Here is a 21,837-nt window from a genome sequence, read left to right as displayed (position 1 = left end):
GTTGTCTTGATGGATTATATTTCAAGAACTTGATAATAAAAACTGTTCTATACTCCAACTCGTATTTTAAGTCAGTCAAAGTGAGTAAGTCAAATCTTCTCATGTTACTTTATATCGTACTGGAGAAATTCAGGTGACAAAATTCAAAACAAAAAATAATGACTTCTAATCAAAATCCAAAATAGGGGAAATTTAAATTGTACTCTCAACATTACAAGTTATCTTGACCGCTTATCCTGTTAGGGGTCACGAGGGGGGGGCTGGAGCCTATCCTAGCTGGCTTTGGGCGGAAGGCAGGGTACACTCTGGACAGGTCGACAACCTATCAGGGGACTAACACAGAGACAGACAACCATTTATGCACACACTCACACTTACGGGCAATTAAGAGTGATCAATCAACCTGGTGAGCATGTTTTTGGACTGTGGGAGTAAGCCGGAGTACCTGGAGAGAACCCACGCAAGCATGGGGAGAACATGCAAACTCCACACGAGAAGGCACCTGCTCGGCCGGGGAATCAAACAAGGAACCTTCTAGCTGTGAGGCAACAGCACTAGCCACTGCACCACCGTGCATTACAAGTCTTCCAACCATAAATCAGGAATATTGAGCTGAAGCTCCACCTACACTGGAGAGCTCTCTAAAAGAGACTTTGGTGTGGCCTATTTGTATCCATGAAATGTAAATGTGTATATTTTTGTATGAAAGAAAGGAAAACAATACTTGGACACAACCATTATAGTAAATTCAATGTTTATTTCCACATTCTTTTCCAGGTTTCATCATGGTCTGTACATCTGTTAACCCAGTAACAGAGGAAGGCATCCCCCAAAGTGCCGTCCAGTTAGGATGCATTGATATCACAGCAAGCATGAATGTTCTCATTAGCGGTTTAGCTCATTCATTTGGCCTTGTTCAGTCTTGTTTTGTAAACATGGACATAGAGAGAAAATCCTGATAGAATTACAATAGAAAGGCCAACGTTTTCAACAACAATTTTCTTTGATTAAACTGTAAAAAACAGGCAGGCATAAACTAACAAAAGAACACAAGCTCATATAGAACCATTCTAGGACGAGTGCAGTTTCACCACATGCAGTGCTTAACTAATCCATAGCAAAAGTACTGTTTGTAAAGACAGACGTCACTTCAGAGTTTTAAGTACTTCTTTTGCCATAGTATGTCAGATCGCAGAAGACGCTGTTTTCTGTCGCTTTTGTCCTCTGGAGGACGATGAGGATCACAGCAGTTTCAAAGAGGAACCTGTGAGAATACCTAGTATTCATAGTCTGAGAGAAGAGAGGAGGAAATGACACCTGAAGACTGATCTGCCCTTTGTTACAGTTTGTCGTGAATCTGATGGCAGTGAGACCCTGTTGCTATACTGTGCTGAACTAGGAGGACAAAAAAAAAGCATCTCTGAAGACAAAGTGTCTCTAGAAAAGTCACATGACTGTTCAAAACTGTCACATGATTGATCTGGAAATGATTCTGATGGAGCAGGGTGTTGTCCAGACTTGGAGCCCTCTCACTGAGATAAATTGCCTGAGAAGCTAAACTCTTTACACTGAAGTCCGTTTGAATGAAAGTTGCATTCTGCATAGTTTCAGCAAAAAGTGAAATAATTTCCCTCGGAATAAATAACATATCTGTTGCATAGAGGTTTGATGCACTCCTAGAGAAGACTATAAAGATATCTATCATTAGTTCTTCTTTGTTAAATTTGCTGTAACAGTCAGGTGGACTGACCTCTCGTCTAGGAGTGACTCAAACAGAACCAGTACTTGTCCTCATCTCTGAAGTAGTCCAGTGGAGGATACTTCTAAAAACTGCTTGTTTGACACTAAATATTTGCATCTGGAGGAGTAGAGTTAAGAATAACTGGAGGTAACGTTACAGGCAGGAAATTAAAAAAAAGAGAGAAACATCCAAACATGGCCTCTAACTTAAACATCGTTGCAATTTTTATACCACTGACAGTAACAAAATAACCCAAACATTTTCACAACAAAAATATATTCACATCATATTGCATAAATATGTGCTGGAATGAGGTTAATGAAGTTGGATTAATAAAATCTCCCAGTGAGCTGTAACTATGTGTCATGAAATACGCCCCGGTGCTCAGTAACGGATGGGGACGACAAACTATAAAACGAGTTCCTCTGTTATATGAATAAATAAATATCTTCCATCATTTCTGCAGACAGAGGATAGAAATTAACCGCAGTTTAAGTGGTTCAGGTTACATGATCTGAAGGTACTGCAGCTGTAATAATCATGTTAATAATGCTACACAAATTGCATCTGTGTATGATCCTCTATGTCATAATAAAAACACACGGTCTTAACTCTAACTAACAATGAGGGAGTCATTGTGTTTCTGCAGGCGAAATTCAAGTAATGTGACAAATTCTTGTTGTCAACCAGTAACATCTCTGGAACTGTTTCATTGTGACCGCTAAATGTAACATTTGAACACAATAATCCTTAACATGAGCCCAAAATATATTACGAGGTAACTAATGTATTGTACAGTACAATAAACAGCAGCACAGACTTATCATTTATGAGCCAAAGAAGAGCTCTGTAACACCAAGTGATAAAAAACGAAATGGCATTGGCAAAGTGTTCAGATTTTTCAGAGAGAGAAACAGTATTGGCAAAAAAAAGAATGTAGAGTCGAATGCTTTAAGTTATAAAAACTCAGAAGCTGAGGGGGAATGTTGCTCAACGTGAGGCGTGTTTAACAGGACAAAACATTCAGAGATCAGTTATTTACAACCCTGGGAAATCTGTCTGATCAGGGTTTGTAAACCAGTTCCTACTATGAATGTTTGTGAACTATTAAAAACGCCAAAGTGATATATGCAAACACAAACCGTTAAAAACAACCCGCATCCTCTGTAAGGAGCGTACAGTTTATAGAGAGCTTTGGAAGCCTGGAGTGTGAATGCAATAAGCCACAAGACAGAGGGCGCCACCACGACGCCGGCTGAGGTAGTTTGACTGGATATGAACTTCCCAAGGACCCACGGAGGCAGCTTGAAGAGAGAGAGGTGTAGCTACCGGTAAACCCGGGGCGCTGGGCTGGCGGAGTGGACCAGAAAGGAGGGAGGATGGGGGGGGGCTGTGGGCTGTGGCTACAGAGTCCCCTCCACTCCTGTCAGTGAAGAGTCAATGTGCAAAAAAGGATTAGTTTTTCCTCAAGGGAAGTAAAAACGGCTCCTACTAGAATGAGTTGTGATAAATCTGCTAGCCCCATAAAAGGACTGATAAATCTCTTTACAACATGCGGTTATGTCGTCTCTCATACAACATGAAACATTCTCAACCCTGTGCCCAAGGTTTTCTAGACAGTAATAAATTAGAAATCAAAATATTTAACAAAGCAGTTTGTGTTTTTGAAGCTGTTCCACGCAGAAGAGGGAGTGAAGCAGTCAGGAATGGTTCACCGTGACCATGGCATCCTGGTTGGCATAGTACAGAGGTTAATGATGCTGCAAGAAGCCAGGATGCTCCTGGTCCAGTTAGGGCAGCTTCATGAACAGCCCGTTGTCGATGGAAGGGACAGGCATAGGGCAGGGGAACTGAAAGAGACTCATGTCTGCTGTGAGGGCGGCCATAGCGGCAGGATCGTGCTCGATCTGTGTCCTCAGAGCTGGATCGATCTTCTCCAGGCGCCTCTTGATCCTCTTTGCCTCCCTCTCGCGGATCAGCCTGGCTTGCCTCTTATCGGGTGTCTCATTGGCTCTCTTCATCCGCATAGCCTCCCTGTCCCTCTGCAGCCTGCGCGCCCGCTGCTCGTCTGACTCCTGCATCCTCTGCATGCGCTTGGCCTCGCGATCTCGCAGCCTCCTGATCTCTCTCTCCTCGTCCGTCTCGCATGCCCGCTTGTTCTTTTTTGCTGTGCGCTCACGCTGGAGACGCTGCATGCGAGCCTCAATGGGTTCGTTCTTCCTGCGTAGCGCCCATTTTCGCATCGGGGACTGAGCATCCACTAGCTGCTGGTATGCCACGCAGCTGTTGCACACCAGCAGCACTCCAGCGGGGTACACGGGCATGGGGCTCAGGATGTCGGGGATAGGAGGGAGGCTCGAGGAAGAGGAGTTGAGAGCGTCAGGAATAGATGCGAGTGAAGGCCCTTCGGAGAGGAGGCTGTCGGGCAGTGAGGGATACGAGGGTCCTTGGTCAGACCCTGTGCACGCTCCTGGTCCTGAGCACACTCCGGACCCCGGGCCGTGACATGATCGGGGGCCTTGACACTGGCCTGAGTTGTGGCCGGGTCCCTGGCAGGTACGGTGGGCTTGACATAGGTTGGGGTTGAGGTCAGGAGCGTGACAGGGACGGGGGCCCTGGCAGGAGCTGGGGCTAGGGCCTGGTCCATGGCAGGAGCCTGGGCTGGTCATGGGGCTGCTGGAGAGGGAATGGGTCAAGGAACAGCTGTCCTGCTCACTACCGACATCCATCCTGGTCAAGTCAAGGACATCCTTCAGCTTCTCCCTGAGGAAACACACAGTCATAAAACACAGTTAGTCACAGACCCTTATTCATGTCGAGGCTTTCTTAGAAGCTAAAGACTCCTAATACATCTCCTACTCTCCTAATGTAACCTCCTTATCTCCTCATCTGTTACTAAGTACCTCACACAGACACAATTCTACATCTTAATACTTCAAAGTAAATGTTATAATCTTTAAAGGGAGTTTTCTCTCCCTTCATATTTAGCTTTGAAGACAGAAAACAGACGAAGAGTCACCACCCACATTCTTTAACTCTCTTCATCTGTCTGTCTACACTTAATGAAAGAGCTGCAGCTCCTGTCACAGCCACCACAACACATTCTTGTTAGGCAAAATTTTAAACTTTGTTGTGTGACAGCTAAATTATTCAACGTGCTCTATGAAGACAGTGAATAAGAGAACACAGACATGTTGGTGACGGGCATTTTTCAGTGCCACTAAATTCTTGTTAGATCTGTTCAACAGCTGGTAACCACCAACTGGTCAGGAGGCTCAAAGATTTTCAAAAGATGGATAATTTTTCATCTAACACTGACATGATTTGAGTCTAGTGAAGGAGAGCGACTCTTATCACTGTTTGTTTTACAGATAAGGAGAACACTGTTATTGTACCTCTGGGTGAGTATGCAAACACTTGACTGTGAAAACAACACATGTTTGCCAGATTCTTTAAATCTTTAAACAAATGTATTATCTGACTCTAACATCAGCAACATCAAAAAGCTTTTCAGGACACTTGTGGCCTAGAGGTCTAAGCGTCCCACGTATAGAGGCTATAGTCCTCATCACAGAGGTCGCCGGTTCGACTCCCGCCCGGTCGACCATTTGCTGCATGTCCTCCCACACTTTCTGCCCCCCACATTTCCTGTCTCTCTTCAACTGTCCTATCAAATACAGACAAAAAAGCCCAATAATATATATCTTTAAAAAACAAAAAGCTTTTCAGAAGTAGCACAAATAAGACACAGCTCTTCAGTGCTCAGTTTATATGTACCCATGTTTTCTTTCTTTGTTAAAAGGAATATATATTTATAGGAGTATCTGACCCTGCACGCTATAAAAGCTCATCTTTTCTTTTCTCGCCTCTTGTCAGAAAGACATTACGGCTCTCTCCTATCATGCATCTGGACCTTTTCAGAGCCGTTTAAATTCCTACATAGAGGTAGTTGCTAAGCAACATGCAAGTTTATTTCCATTAAATCTGTCATTCCACTACTAATTCTATTCTTTGCATCCTTCCTTATCTTCCTCTCTGTGAATCACTGATTGTGCTTCAGTTTGTGGCATCAAAGGCAGTAAATACACCTTTTCAGAGATTTGATCATCTTGATGGATACATGAATATTTTAATTATGACAACAAAGTGATGTCTTTTGACCGATTGCAACTTATTTAGAAACGTATGAGAAAACCTTGGGGCGCTGGTGGCCTAGTAGTCTAAGCGCCCCACATACAGAGGCTATAGTCCTCGTCGCAGAGGCTGCCGGTTTGACTCACCACCGCCACCATGCACCGCATGTCTTCCCCAACTCTCTACTCCCCCCACTTCCTGTCTCTCTCATCATTAATGTTACATCTCTATTGTTGCTTGTTGCCTTGTTCATGACAAACCCTTCTGCAGTAGTTTAGATCTTGTTTACAGATTGATAAAGGAAGCAGAAATTTGACCAGTAACACAACTACAATATCCCCACGAGGTAAAATCTGTTGTAATATATTTATAAATCATTTTTCCTCTATCGGCATAAAAACTACTGGACCTTTAGATATCTTTAACTCCAGTAAACTGCTTGATTGAAATTTGTTTTATATATTTTTTGAGTAAAAACGGTAGCTTTGATCCATAATTATAAGATGTATCACAAACATCCCATCTGAAATATCCTCCTTTAAAAATAGAAGCTATGAGCGTTAGAGATCTGAGAGAAGAAATACACAGATAGGAGCTGAACCTGTTAAAGTTGTTGGTGTCTGTGAAGCGTGCGCCACAGACAGCGCAGTTGGAGAGGCGGTCCTCTGAGTGGATGAGAAGATGCCGTCCAAGTGAGCCAGGCGAACTCAGGGCTCGCCCACACACTGGGCACACATAGCTCTTGCTGTTGCTCATCATAGCCGTGTGCTATTCAAGAGGAGAAAACAAAATCAGCACGAGGGACTTGGGAAGAAATGTGTAAAGAACAAAATCAACATTAAGAGATTGAAACTCTCTCAAGACATTTAGATCATCAATAATTGATTATATGAATAACAGCCATGTTTACAGCATATTTTAAACTAATCAACACTGAATACAATTTATTGATGAGTTATATTAGGCTGAACAAATGGACTTAAAAACAAAGATTGGAGGGGCACAGATTTGGCCTTGAGGTTGAATTGTGTGTCCCATGCCCAGAGGTTACAGTTCTCAAAGTGGGCGGCCTGGGTTTGATTTTAACCTGCCTCCCTTTTCCACATTATATGTCTCACTCTCTCCCCCAGTTTATTACTCTACATGCTGTCCTATCCTCTCAATGAAGGCATAAAAGGACAAAATAATTATTAGAATGTGATAACTCTAAAACCAACGCTGGTTATGATTTAGTTTTTTAGTTTGAAGAAATAAAAAAAAGATTGTTGCCATTACGACAATCAGTGCAACTCTGGCTGGGACTGTGGAGGGGAGATAGTCCACTCATAGATAAATTAACTAATTGAACAGCTATTACAAAAATTAAGAATAAACTTGACTAAAAACTACCTTCAGGCATTATCAGGGATACTCAGGGAGTATTAGGTCTTCAGGATGATATGTCGTCATTTTTGACCACAAAAAAAACCACTCAGATTATCATTGAGTCGAAGAGGACAAACTTTGAGATATGTGTTCCAGGGATTGATGATATATTGCCTTTACATTATCAAAGTTTGGACACACCTTCTCATTCAATGGTTTTTATTTATTTTAATTATTTTCAACATTGTAGATTAATACTGAAGACATCAAAACTATGAAATAATCTGGTTTTGCCATAATATGGATTACAATAGTAGTCAAATAGGACTATCCATTGTGTACAACCCTACCTCTGAACAATACAACTGATGGTCTCAAACACATTAAGAAGGCAAGTCATTCTACAAATGAAGTCTTGACAAGGCTCATGTTAATTAGAAACCATTCCAGGAGACCACTTCATGAAGCAGACTGAGAGAATACCAAGAGTGTGCAAAGCTGTCATGAATGAAAAAGGGGGCTACTTTACAGAATCTGAAATATAAAACATATTCTGGTTTGTTTAACATTTTTTTGTTCATTAAATAATTCCATATATGTTCTTTCATAGTTTTGATGCCTTTGGTATTAATCTACAGTGTTTCAAACAATTAAAATAAATAAAAACCCTTGAATGAGAAGGTGTTTCCAAATTTTTGACTGGTAGTGTATTAGATAGGAAGTGTGGCCAGCAAAGTGATTTTCCAGGTAACTATGATGAAAATAAAAACTGGCTCCTCTGTGTATTAGATGTTATCTCCTCATTATTTCATACTGACAGAAATGTGTGAGTAATTGAGTGATTATTAGCTAATGAGTGAGCTACAGAGAGATCACTGTAAACCCTGAGCTTTTACATTTCACCACCAAGATCTAATCAACCCTTAATTCAGTATGTACATTTGTTCCACATTATTATTGTCCCCTGAGGTGTTTTAAGTAACAAAAGTGCATAATAGGGGAAGATGGATGCTCACACTGATGGATGGATAGACAGACAGATGGTCAACTGTAATGCATAATGCCATCATGGTTGTGTCTGGTGCAGAAAGAAAGAAACTGCAGCTATTAACGAGTGTTATGCAGCTACCTGACAATGTAAGCACTAAGTTGGATCATAGAAGTCAACACCTTCTCCCTCAGCCTGCATTTTTCCTGAAGTACTTACTCTGAATAAGCTCCTTAGGGGCTTTAGAGGTGACGACCTACCACTCGCTTATTAGAAACCGACTGCAATAAAAGGATCTAGGGCTGCTTTGTTTTCATGGAAGTGTACTGGATTAGTCGAAGCGAGACAATGTCCCTCTCACCTGGTAGACATGGGAGATGAGCTTCTCGGGGCTGCTGAAATCCAGCGTGCAGAGAGGACAAACAAAGTTGTTGCCGTGGTCTGGCCCCTCCTCGCTCTCCTGCTGACAACAAAACCATATTAAATAATATCCATGTTGTTATCTAATTATTCTGGAGTTATTGTTTTAACAATGTTTCCTTATTTGAGAAAGATTAAGTGTTAGTATTCTGATACAATCAAAGGTTAAAACAGAGAAAAGGTTCAACTTAACACACAAAACAAGAGGAGTGTTGAAAGAATAGTGTCAGAGACTCATCCCTCGCTCTATTTCTTGCTGGGTCATTTTTCAGCCAACATATGAAGTGTTTCTGAAAGTGCTTTATGCTGATGTGTGAATGAGCAAAATTCTCACAAGCTCCAGTGACTCACTAACAGTGACATGATGCTGTGTGCTGTCACAGATGTGACTCACATGCAAGCCCAACATTTTCCAACAGAAGGCACAAAACATATTGCCTGATACCAGAGAGTAGTGTTTTTTTTCTTCTCTTTTTCATTTAGGAGTGTAGGTTTAATACAAGTCACAAGTTATCACGCCAACACAGAGACTCTCAGACTAATACCCTCTAAAAGATATTTGCGACCATTAATATACCTCTCTTATCTTCTTATCCTATCTTTTATCTGCACAACAGAAAGACAGAGCAATAGTGGATCACATGAGTATTAGTCATGTTTCTGGAACCCGTTTTTCACAGATAATCTCATGTAAAGCAAACACTGTTAACGTTCCTGTTAACCTTGAGCAAATATTCAAACAAATTCTCTGCTAGTTTTTTTTTACGGGTGTAAAAGGTTTGGTAAATACCACAAAGGAAGACATGCTTATTTAGCAGGCAGCATCCCAAAGAGGCAAACTTCCCCCCCAAAAAACAAGCAGAATCTAGTCTTCAGGGCGCGGACTTGGTCTACTGGTTAAGTTGTGCGCACATGTAGCAGGTGGCCCGGGTTCGAATCCAGTCTGCGGCTCCCTTCCCGCATGTCATTCCCCCACTCTCTCCCAGTTTCCTACACTATCCACTGTCCTCTCCACTATCAATACAGGTATAAAAGCCCATTCAAAAATATATATATATATATATATATAAAAATTACACAAACCGACTTCAGGTTTTGATGTTGCTACCTGCCCTCTCACCTCTTTGACTCCCGCTCCTTGAAGGCGACACTGTGATCTCTTGGTGGTCATGTGGTCGTCAGCGGAGGTGTTGGAGGACGAGTCTTCACCGTGGTTGTCGAGGTCGCTATCGCTGTCTTCTATGGAGGCAAACACAGCCCTATCAATACAGACAGACAACAGAACAGAGAGAGCAGGGCTTACTCTCACTAACACCCGTCACTCCGAGCGAGGACGCGCCTATACGACCCGTTCGATCCTTCTCGCCCACCCATCCTGTACCTGTGATGCTATCCTGCTCTAGGACTTCCTGGGAGTTGTTGCTGCAGCATTCACTGTCTTCGGTGAACTCGTCCCTGCCGTCCATGTTAATAGTGTGCTGTAGTCCTGTGATGCCTGAAGTGTGGAATGGCCCTGGAGATACAAAAACAGGAGCATTCATTAAGAGAAGTGTTTCTTGTTTTATGATCTGATGGCAGAAGAAAAGAGTGCTGAGGGCGAGCATATTTTTATGCAGTAAGCTAAAGCTACATGAGAACACCAAATTAATACTGGGGGTGGATCATATAATTATGTCACCCATCAGATGCTATGTTCATCTTTTTCACATCTCCAAGAACCATTCTTAAAAATCTAGAAGACATACTGTGTTCAGGGCGCCGTTGGCCTAGCGGTCTAAGCGTGCGCCCCATATACAGAAACTATAGTCCTTGTTGCAACGGTCGTGGGTTCGACTCCCAGCCTCTATCATTTGCTGCATGTCTTCCCCCACTCTCTGCTGCCAACATTTCCTGTCTCTCTCTGGCTTTCCTATCCAATAAAGGCACACAAAAAAGCCCCAAAACACAACTTTAAAAAGATACACTGTGTTCCTCTGAAGTATCATCAAGTACTTCATGTGCTGGATTTACCAAAAACAGGCACCTGTTTTTCATCTTCTTTACAAGTCTTTTGATTATTCAGAAAATGTCTCAAATAGAAATGTATACCTGTATGCCATTCTTTTTTATACCCATACCCCAAAACCCATGATGGACTGCTGAGTCAGTGAGCTCTTTTAAATCCCTTCTTAAAACATACTTTCATCGCAGAGCCTTTCCTGATTTTATCTGAATTTAATTTAATTTGATTTTAACTGTCTTAAGAAATATATTTTAAAATAATTTTATTCCTTTAGAGTTATTTTAGAGGAATTTTATGTCTTTTGAAATTTGTTTTATTTCTTTATCTTGACATTTTTTTATAGGAACTGCCTGTTTTATTTTGCTGCCCATCTGAAGCACTGTGTAACTTGGTTTTTGAAAAGTGCTCTATAAATAAAAGAATAAGAATTATTATTATTATTAAACTAAAGCTGGAAAAAACAACAACTCTGTACTGTTGTATTTTCGAGGAATGCTGTGGTAATAATTCCTTACATCACGATAAAGGAATAAACACAGATGGACTCAAGCAGGTGTGAACAGGAGTCTTTTCAAGTGCCACAGATAAAGACTCTGTATGTGTGTGTGTGTGTGTGTGTGTGTGTGTGTGTGTGTGTGTGTGTGTGTGTGTGTGTGTGTGTGTGTGTGTGTGTGTGTGTGTGTGTGTGTGTGTGTGTGTCTCTGTGATTTCCAGCAGATAGACAGACAGACAGACAGAGTAGGACTGCATCGTTCGATGTAATGCTTGAAATGGAGCTAACATATAAATAAACAAAAGTCTCTTGTTTTACAAAAGCGTCTTTTTTTTTTTTTTACCCATGTACAGTATCCATCATGTGCGTGTTTTATCTCCATAGCAACAGAGACAGCGTTTACAGGCAGAGCATCCAAGAAAAAGGTATGAATTTTTCACCACTTGTGTGAACCGCCTGTGTTTCCATCAAATTTTGGACAAAGAAGCATACATATGACGGCTTCAGGTTTTAGATCTCAGCATATTTTTGCTCATTGATGAAGAAGAGTTGATCAAAGGAGTTTGAGCTGCGGCACTGTGACCATCAGGGTTTGCAAATCAAAAGAAGTCAGTTCCGAACTGTAAATCATTTACACAATTCAACATTTTCCTCAAACTTTCCTGCTAAAGACGAGGACTAAAAACAAGAACTCCATCACTGGGTTAGCCTGCTTCCATATGAACATGAACACTGAAAGATGATAAATCAAGAGGCAGCAGGGCGAATACACTGACACACGTGCACACACGCATTAACTTCATTTGCATCCCAACCCCCATTTTTTCACACACATATACACTCGCAGATAACATGCTAGCTCTGTTCCGACAGCCATGCTGTATTCCCAAGGGGAAGCAGCCTGCACACTTTTCCTCTAGCTAACTGCCTTGCTACTCTCTCTCTCTCTGCTCTCTCTCTCAGTACCACCCACACACTAAACAGCCTGGCTCGCCCTCTGTCCTCCCTGCTTATATGTAACGCTGACTACTTCCATATCTATACCATCAGCTCTGAGGGGGAGGATGAAGCTTCATACCATGTAAGCCCATATGTGGCTCATTTAACTCTTTGTGATGCTACTCTTTGTTTCATGGCAGCTCACTGGGTTAACGGGAGTCGGTGAAATACTTTGCACTTGTCCTTATTATCTCAACTTGAGCATGCAGACCTGTATTTAACAGCCAAGATGGAGACACATTTTGTTGAGAGCTCCTCACACACATGTTCATCCTACTTCAGAGAGGTTAAAATCCAGTTTTCTTCTCGTGTCTGTGTTCCCTCTCCCTCTCCCTCTCTCTCTCTCTCTCCATTAACACAGATTACAGATGGGATAGAGATCCTGACTTCAGTTACCTGAGACTGACAGAAGTAATTACAGCCCTTGCCACGATCCTGAGGTATTGTGCTCACACACATATTCTCTCTCTCTCTCTGAGTGTATGAGGAAAACAGAGGGATGATCTTTGAGGAGGTTTGTCATTGTACTGTTTAGCTCATGGGGAGAAGTTTGTATGAGAACCCCTTTTGGGCACTTTTCCCATAGAAATCAAAGCATTCATGAGGAGTGGTAGAGTGGATCGGAGGATTGAACTATGAACTACGACAACAAGCTGGCTTCACAGCACATAGCCAATGATTGATGTGTGAGAGATACCCATCCCCCCACAGCTACGGCTCTGTCTGTACATCTGTCTCTCCTCACTCACTCCCTCCCTCCCTCCCTCCCTCCCTCCCTCCCTCCCTCCCTCCCTCCCCCCATCCTCCCTCAGTCTCTGCCACTGTGATGTTATCTCTGAGTCTGTGTGTCTGTAGGCAGGAGGTGACGCAGTGTCTGACTGAATCCAGACAAAGAGACAAACTCATCAGCCAACAGACACATAGAAGAGAGAGAGACAAGAGGAGGTGGAGGAAGATGGTGGTGGTGGGGGGTTTTAGGGGGTTTAGGGGTTGGAGGGGTAGCGCGCAAAACAAAACAGACAAAAGATAGAATGCCAAAAAACTCTGCTCAAACACCGAGCAATGGGGGTCCTGTTGAATTCAAAGCACCCTTCTTCTCCTTTTCAGCTGCTCCCAAAAAATGCACACACATATGCAGACACACAACACGTCTGAATCTGCAGGAAGCACTGGGGCCCCCTGTGTTTCCATCCAAGAGCGGGGATGGTGGGCCAGACATCTGATCGATCCTCACTCTGATTAACTGGTGACATGCTATTACAGAGAAGACGGTGGCATGATTAGCCATTTTTCTCTGTGGCCATCGATCTCAGCTGAAAGAGACGGAGTTGGAAAATAAAGCCATATTTACTTGTTCTTACATGCTGCTCTGATGCACCTGCAACATCTGGAAGTAACTATCTTAGTTTGAGGTGTATTTAAAAAATCACTGTGCCGTACTTCTCACAGAAGATCAACTTCAAGTGCAGTTCAAGAATCATGTTGCTTCTTTCCCCTCACAGGCATTCACTTTTTAGTTGTATAAAAGTTCTTGTAAGTTTTACAGTGACGCATGCATCTTCTCCACTGTGAGAAAACTTTTTTACTGTCAACCTGAAGGACACATCCATTTATTGATAGAACATGCACCACCTCCAGTCTTAATTAACTTTTACATAATGCTGTTTTTCTTGTTGCTGCACATCAAACTCAAGGACCACAAATAGCTAGACAGACAGCACTGTTGTATTATTGTCTGGAATTCCCTTTGTGTGTGTCTGTGTGTGTGTGTGAGAGAGAGAGTGTGTGTGTGTGACTGCCTGTCAGACTGTCTCCCTGCCTGTCTGGTCTGTCAGTCTGTCTCTCTGGTCTGACCCTCTCAGGGGAGACGTCTCTGTGCGTGCAATTCATACCTCGCAAGAAAAGACAGGTAGCAAAGTGTAAACCACAGAAGCTGAATCCACACTGCAGTGACACAGCAGCAGGACGTGTGGCTTATTAATAAAAATAATGTCGGACAAAGCGCTCCATCATATGCCATTGTTACCTTGTGTATCAGGCCCTCTTGGACGTTTTTAAGCTTGCACTCTGGACTCTTGTAAAAGTGTCACAGAGCAGCAAATGAGCTCATTAGCTCACGGGGATTACTGCAGTCACAAGCGCTCGGTGTATTTCAACAGAAGTTTAGACAAACTATGTTTAGAAAGGAGGGCTGCAGCACACATAACTTCAGCAGATTACACAAGACAATCTCCTGTCTGTGGACTGAGACGTGATTTAGAGGTCAGCATGATGTCCATCAAAAAATGGGGATGCAAGGGTCAGAGGGAGAGAAGGCAAAACTCAGGGAGGTACAAGGAGAGATTATTTCAACAAGGATAACTTGGGGTCTGTAAAATGTGGCTTTTTTATACTGCCTTCCAATAACGCATCACAATATGATATAGAAACAGTGCCGAAGTTTGTAGCAGTGTAGTGATAGTGGTGGAAAGCCTAGCATACAATAAGGATGAAGGGAGACGATATGTCTGTCAGGAAACACTCAGTTATCCCTAATTGAATCTGCCTGTCCTCTAAATAAACTAAAATAATAATCAAGTCATTTACACTTCATTAACAAAGTTTCTGACATTAAGATGTAAACTTATATTTTAAACAAAAAGCCTTCATGTAACTGAACTCTCTCTAAAAACAGTTCCGCAGCAGCAGCTCTCATTTCAGAGTCCACATTAATTACACACACTTTAAATAGCTGAGGCTTAGCTGCATATTTGTTGATTATGTTCACTGTGGTGATGCAAATTAAGATATTTGTTATTGACTAATCTGACTATTCTCGCAATGATCTACACATCCATCACGTTTGATTTAAGAGAACTGAAAGTAATGAACACCTTCAGTTATTGTTGACAGAGGAAGCATAAAAGCCCTTATTTCAAACCCTGGAGTCAAAAGTAAAATAATATAACAAACAGGTAAATATCAAATAAGTGCTATTCTTTTTTTGTTTGTTAACTATATTATTTCCCTTTAATTATGTACTGATACTGAGATGCCAGGGTAAAATTAAATGACAGTATGCATGCGGCGTTATACAGTGCAGAAGTTGAAAGTCTTGTCCCTTCTGATTTTAAGTGACAAGAGTCTAGATCTAATTCATCTTATCAGACCTTAAATCAAACCCCAGAATTCACAAACATGGTCAACACGCTACACAAGAGGACACACTCCCAAGATTTCTTATAAACAAATCTACTTGAAAACACTGAAGCAGCAGAGATGGAAATGACTGTCCCCGCAGTCACCCACATTTCCAAATGAAAGATGGTTACAACAACACAGCGAGCAACCAGCAGAAGATCAAAGTGATGAGATCGATTACACCGTATCCATACACTGGAGTTGCTGAGTCTGCCAAAATAGGAAGCGCTGCTTTCGAGAAAATATTGAATAAACCAGGAAATGTGGACATCAGCAGATTTTCATTTATTCAATATTTTCTCTTATTTTTAATTTGATTTATTTGCATGAAACTTGGAATAAATCACTATGAAAATGTATTGATATCCAGCATCTTTATCCCTGTCTTTTATATTTGTATACATGTGTAACTATGCGTAGAAGAGCTCCTTTTTATATAAAGAGAAGAAGAAAATATGTACAACTATTCTGTCAGTCTCACATCTGAATCGCACTGTGCTTTCTCATACTGTGCATGCTTCTTTAATAACCTTGTGCAATTGTATCTGTGCAATAACTTACATCACTATCTATTCATCAGATAGAAGTGTACATAGTGTGTATATCTGTAATATTATTTGATTCTATTCTATTTTATTTTATCATTACTACCGGTATTATTATTATTATATTTTCAACTATGTGTTGTAAGCTGAACAAACAAAAGAATTTCAAATAAAGTATGTCTTATCTTCTCTATCTTAGAACAGATACACGTCTTGTGCTGCGTCTTCACGCCACTTACAAAACAATACAAGTGAGATATACACCAGTGTGTGTAGTATTATGTAAACCCACAGCAGGGTGTGTGATAATAAAGCATAAATCAATAACAAGCCACAGCAGATATTAAGAGAATAGACTGTAAATGCCATCAGGGGAAAGTGTTCTCCACATTCCTGTCGAACCTCAATAAATCCCAGTATAAATGGGTAATGGACGTGACCTGGGTGAGTAACTCGTGAGGTATCAGCCAGAATAAATGGGAATACCTACAGTCAACTTTGAAGGGGTTGGTCTGTTTTCGCCTGGACATATTATTGCCCACTCCCGGTAAGAAACGGAAACGGAATCTCCTCCAGATCCTGGACGGACCCCGGGACCAGCCCAGGTGTTTTCCGCACTGAGGGTCTGATTGATTAAAGCGAAATAATTAAAGGACGAAATGAAGAACAGGATTCGTCTTCTCGTTCAGTGGAGTCGGGTCCATGAAGAGGAGTAAAAAATAAAAAATAAAAAAACGAAGATGTAAAAGAGTCACATTCTTGCAGCCGTAAAAAGAAACCCCCCCGTCTCCCAATCGATCCGGGGTTCAGAATGATGTCCAAAGCCCGACCACAGAGAGACTCCGAGCGGCCCCGAGCTGCTCCGAACCCGAGCCGCTGCTGGCACCCGCGCACTCACTGCAGCGATGCACGAGCTCAGCTGATCACTCACGTAAAGACGTAAACGCGATGAAGCCACGCCGAACAGGATTGTGGGAAATGCAGGGACTATGGGGCGCATAGGGGAGTGCATGCTTTGCGCTGCATTCAGGTTGCATGGGAGAAATGAAGACGGTGTGCATGATACCTCACAAGTTTTCACATGAATGTTATTCTGGAGGATTTAACTATTTAAAAGTCACACCTTAAAACTTCTACATTCATTATTTATCTACGAGCTAGTTTACTTTATGCATGTGATATTTTCCATGTCCTAAATATTCAGAATTTTGCCAAATAAGTTTATCATGACATGGTGGGATTATAGCAGGGGTTCCACAAGTGTGGGGTCGTGAGATGTCTTCCAGAATTTTTTTTTTTAAATTATCTAAAAATAGTACATTTGACCCATTATAGTAAAAATATCCACAAAAATAGTAGCTAAACTTGAAATAAAACCTTCAAAATAGAAAATGTAATGAGTTTTCTGTCTTTCTTTGTTGTAAAATGACTCCTAAGTTTAGGGTTAGTGAACAGTTAATTATCAAAAGCATCAGTAGCAGTAGGTTAATTCATAACAGCACAGGAAACACAGACACATGCTCATATAGGTAGGGTCATTTTCTCTAGACCAGCTACATGAAGCCACATTAAATCACTTTGAGGGACAGTGGGGGTCGCGAGTCTTAGGCATCAATTTTTTGGTGGTCGTGGGCTGAAAAGTTTGGGAACCCCTGGATTATAATAAGTGAATCGATGATAATTAATCACATCCCATCTCTAATACACAGAATCAATTAGTAAAACATGTACTGTAAACACACATAATGCTTGTGAATGAATGAATCAGGCAATCAATCATTCATTTTGGCCAGACTTAATTAGAGCCCTACCAACAATATTCCCATGATATGTTGGATCTGACAACAAGCCAAACTAAAATATATCTCAGTATGCAGAATAATGAATCCTGGAGTTGAACGCTCATCACAATTTTAAGTTTTCAAAACAAATTTCTCAGTGCTCTCTAGTGGACACATCATGTAATCGCAAACGTGCTTGTAAATTAGCACAAAAACTTGCCTTTCTACATTAAAATGTTTGGTACACCAAAGACGAAACATATCCAGGTAGGGTTGAATCTAAACACGTGACAAACTCTTATCAGCAGGTTTTGAGGTCTGGCATCATCATCCATCCCGAGCAGGGACAATTTAAGGGTTGGTTCAGCCAAACCTTGAGAGTAACATGGCTTGATCAAATGAAAAACTTTGGTAGCCAGAACACCACTATTGTAAAGTGCCATCAATGTTTCAAAGCTATATGGGATTTTCCACAGTGCTGATAACATACAAAAAGCCATGGCCCACCCCATACATAACATAAGGTTTGAGTGGCATCAAAAATCACATGAAGATTTTTCAAAATCACATTCAACAACGTAGCAATAAACCAGTGATACAAGAACAAACATGTTAGCAGTGTTCTGTTTTCATGCCCCTAAGCTATGGAACTCTTTGCCTCTGGACATCAAAACAGCAAGCTCTCTGGGTGTTTTTAAAAGTAAACTTAAGACTTACCTTTTTTATCTAGCTTTTAATTTGGAGTAATTAATTTTTAGCCCTGGACTGCATTACTATTATTTTAATCATTGCTTTAACATTTATTTATCTTATTCAATTATTTATTTATCTATTTATTTGTTGTATTCTTCTGGTCTTGTTAACGCTACCCTATTTTTAATTTTTCTTTCAACTGTAACTGTTCAAACTGTACTTATTTTATTAATTTTACAATAATGATTTTATTTTATTTTTTAGTATTTTATTTATAATCATGCCTTTTATAATTTTACCATTGCTGTTGTTTTCTGTCTCTCTGTTATTCTGTGAGGCACTTTGGGCTGCATGTTTTTATGTTCAAAAAGCATCTGAAAAGGTCCCTAATTTAACAAGTCTCAACATACTTTTCTGATCTAATTGTTTCACTATGTCAGGAATTATTTTTGGTAACTTATATTATTATTAGTATTAGTATTGCTGCTGTTTATGTTTTTTTGTTTAGCAAGAGGGAAGATATTTTATAAGCCCCTTGGGGCTTCTGACCTCCCTTGCACAATGTTTTTGATTCCATTACATATATTGTTGTTGTTGTTGTTGTTGTTGTTTTTATGATGTGCAAATAAAATAATAAAATGTATGAAAGGTGCTATATACATAAAGTTTAGTTTGTTCAAGGTGTGGATCTGCTGAAACTGATTAGGTATCTGTTCTGATGTTTAATAAAGCATTAATCAAGCACAAGCCACAGTGACACCACTAGGTGGCGCTGAAAGACCCTAAAGGGCTAATGTCATAACATTACATGTAGTCGTCATCACTGACTGCCACGAGTAAACGGACCGCAGCACAACGTTGTCAGGGTAAAAAGATATTCCTCCGCGTGTAAAGGCAAAATATGCAGTCTCAACAGAATAACCTCGTAATGTCATGAATTTCACCACGTCTATGTATAATAATAATGATATAGATAAATGCTTCAACTGAACAACACGTTAGATAACATTACTTTGAGTCATTGACGACATTAACATTAGCTAGCTGGCTACAGATGACAAGCCTAACGTTAGCCCTTTATAGTTAAAACGATGGAGGAGACTAGCTTAGATAGCAACTAGCAAAAAAAACGGAAAGCAGAATCACTAGCACAGTCACATCACTACATTATTAAGACACAATTATTGCCATTACCCATGGTGTCCAATGAACACTGGCATATCAGGTGGGAGTCTCATGCAGAGGCACAGACAGTGAAGAAGTCCTCTATTATCAAGCTAACGTTACTGTACGCTGATGACAAACTCTGGTAGCGAGTCCGCGCTTCTTCTTTCCTCACCAACCTCTGTGGGATATGTCAGTGTATCCCTCCGCCTGCGGTAGATGTGCTGAGGCTGGAGTAGCCACCATTTTGCATGTCTAGTGTGTTCCTCCCTCCATTGCTAATAGAGACGATTCCAGTCATTTTCTGGCATCATTACGGCTAGTAAGTATATTCAAAGAACACCATGTCGGTAGAGTTGTATGAGAATGTGTGACCGTGTGAAGGATGATCAGTGTGCTTGTGTGTATTGACAACTGTGAGTGTGGCGCTGCATAGGAAGTCGCAGCCCTCTCAGTGTACCGGGGCTGTGCCTGTCAGTAGCTAACTTCGCTAACAGCCTTTTAGCTAACAACCTGCTGGGGTATGGGATGTAGCTCAAGCTCAATTTAAGCTGTGGGATTTTTCCCCAAGTCATAGTCATCGTGACAGCATGTATCATCAATGTGCGTGTAATGTCTTTGCAGTGAGCTAACGTCATTTAATGTGCCTTTAAACGTGAAGTCGGAGGAGGTAACAGTGAAACTAAAGGGTGCTCAGGTAACGTTAGCTAGTTTATAATCCAAATGCCTGAAGAAGGCCGTAACTGCACCATGTCCTCATCAATCGAAGATTACATTCAGGTGTCATGACCAGCACGCAGTAGCCTGTCATGTCCTTTACTTTATAGTGTTTTTGGCTGTGGATGGTGATCTGTAGTGAGCCAAGGTGAACCTAATATGTTGCCCTTTCACTGGAAATATGACTGTTTAGTAGAGTTAGCTTGTTATACACTTACGTTTGCGTTAACTAAGTACATTTGTGTGTCTAACACTCGACCCATAGCTTGTTAATGATATGAGACATCCCATACCTGTAATATATTTAACATATTTCAGCAATACGTCAACGTTATGTTCGGATATCCGGGAAGCTAACGCAGCTAGCTTCGAATCTTAAGGACTCCTTTTGCTCCAAGTTAGAAACTTTGTGTTGAAAACATCAAAATAAGGAAGAAACAATTGAGTTAAATGTGTTTAAACAATGCGTATATAGTCTAAAAAGAACTGTTCTCTTAAAACAATGTGTTGGTTCACGTGAAGGAAGTCAGGTGAGAGTAGGAAGTAAGAAAAAGGTAGTATAGGTGACTCATAAGCATACTCGTCACATATGGTCATCTAAGGCAGGGGTTCCTAAAGTGTTAATTTATTTTTAATTATCTAAAAATAGTACATTATACCTATTATAGTACAAAATATTGACAACAATAGTAGCTAAACTTGAAATGAAACCTTGAAAATAGAAAATGTAATGAGTTTGACTCCTAAGTTTAGGGTTAGTGAACAGTGAATTATCAAAAGTAGCAGTAGGTTAATTCATCACAGCACAGGAAACACAGCCACATGCTCATATAGGTAGGCTGATTATCTGCAGACCAGCTAAATCAAACCATATTAAATCACTTTGAGGGACAGTGGGGGTCACAAGAGTTTGGCATCAATATCTTGGGGGTTGTGGGCTGGAAAGTTTGGGAACCCCTGACCTATGGCTGTATAAGGTTTAACAGGTAACAGCTTATAATTGACTTAGCCTCTAGTAATAACAAGTAGTAAACTGGATATTATTTTCTTGTGTTTACAGCACCTGTATTTATATATTTAACATTCAATAGAGTCCAAAGTTAACTATGTTGCTAAGTAATTCAGTAGGATAACATGACAAGGGCATAAAGTAAGTCTGAAACCAAAGAGCTATGAAGTTAACTACCACCAATTAACCTTCAGCTCCACTGACCGTCATGTAGCGGCTAACTTTGTAGATTTATACTGTTTTTTTTTTTATTGCACAATATTGAAAACTAATGCAGTGTGTAGTGTGTGTATGACATTTTTTTTGTATCTATACATTCTGTTTTATAACAATCATAGTGGGCAGGACCCTGTTGTTAAACCCTCATTTGTTTTATACTCCCTCATAATTACAGAAGGCTCATAAAGTCAGAGTGGGGAAGTTCTGTATGATCTAGCATAAGTGGTTGTTTTTCTGCATTGGCAGAAGTTCCTTTTCCAGCTTGCTAGTTTGAAACCTTACAGCCAGATACAAAAATATTTGTATAGTTTGACTGAAGCTACATTCTGGGAGCAAATGTATGTGCCTTGGAGTAAAGAAATGTCAAAAGTGGTCTTGCTACAGCCA

General features: G+C 40.8%; 2 protein-coding genes across 11 annotated transcripts in view; one reads left to right on the top strand and one right to left on the bottom strand.

Moving 5' to 3' along the window:
• Window positions 1-737: 737 nt before the first annotated feature.
• Window positions 738-19,715, bottom strand: LOC117810810 (zinc finger protein 821). Of its 7 annotated transcripts, none has more exons than XM_034680781.1 (6): window positions 19,536-19,715; window positions 10,030-10,161; window positions 9,769-9,887; window positions 8,590-8,691; window positions 6,477-6,643; window positions 738-4,504 (listed from the first exon to the last, which is right to left on the bottom strand). In XM_034680781.1, exons 1-6 carry the CDS (start codon window positions 19,537-19,539, stop codon window positions 3,532-3,534), a joined length of 1,497 nt encoding a protein of 498 aa, XP_034536672.1. In that variant the 5' UTR covers window positions 19,540-19,715; the 3' UTR covers window positions 738-3,531. The 7 variants fall into 7 exon arrangements, with proteins under 7 accessions (XP_034536672.1, XP_034536673.1, XP_034536670.1 ...); XM_034680782.1 differs by having other exon boundaries at window positions 8,590-8,688; window positions 19,536-19,713; XM_034680779.1 differs by lacking the exon at window positions 19,536-19,715 and adding an exon at window positions 16,358-16,800 and having other exon boundaries at window positions 8,590-8,688.
• Window positions 19,152-21,837, top strand: part of ap1g1 (adaptor related protein complex 1 subunit gamma 1) — a 23,028-nt gene continuing 20,342 nt past the window's right edge. The window contains exon 1 of one of the 4 annotated variants that reach the window (XM_034680777.1): window positions 19,152-19,827. The gene's annotated coding sequence lies outside the window, so the exon portion shown is untranslated. Of the gene's footprint in view, window positions 19,828-20,082; window positions 20,203-20,351; window positions 20,371-21,837 lie in introns of those variants that run through there. The other 3 variants (XM_034680774.1, XM_034680775.1, XM_034680776.1) reach the window with 3 other exon arrangements.

The sequence above is a fragment of the Notolabrus celidotus genome, chromosome 3 (assembly GCF_009762535.1).
Source record: "Notolabrus celidotus isolate fNotCel1 chromosome 3, fNotCel1.pri, whole genome shotgun sequence".
NCBI lineage: Eukaryota > Metazoa > Chordata > Actinopteri > Labriformes > Labridae > Notolabrus > Notolabrus celidotus.
The sequence above is the reverse complement of the archived record's forward strand: the minus strand, read 5'-3'. Positions and strand labels throughout refer to the sequence as shown.

Coding starts and splice junctions, on each gene's coding strand:
- LOC117810810 (XM_034680778.1), bottom strand. CDS start 16,397: ATGTCCAGGCGAAAACAGACCAACCCCTTCAAAGTTGACT. Junction 8,692..9,768: donor AAGGAGCGGGAGTCAAAGAG/GTGAGAGGGCAG, acceptor TTTTGTTGTCAG/CAGGAGAGCGAGGAGGGGCC. Junction 6,644..8,589: donor TCATCTCCCATGTCTACCAG/GTGAGAGGGACA, acceptor CCTCTTGAATAG/CACACGGCTATGATGAGCAA.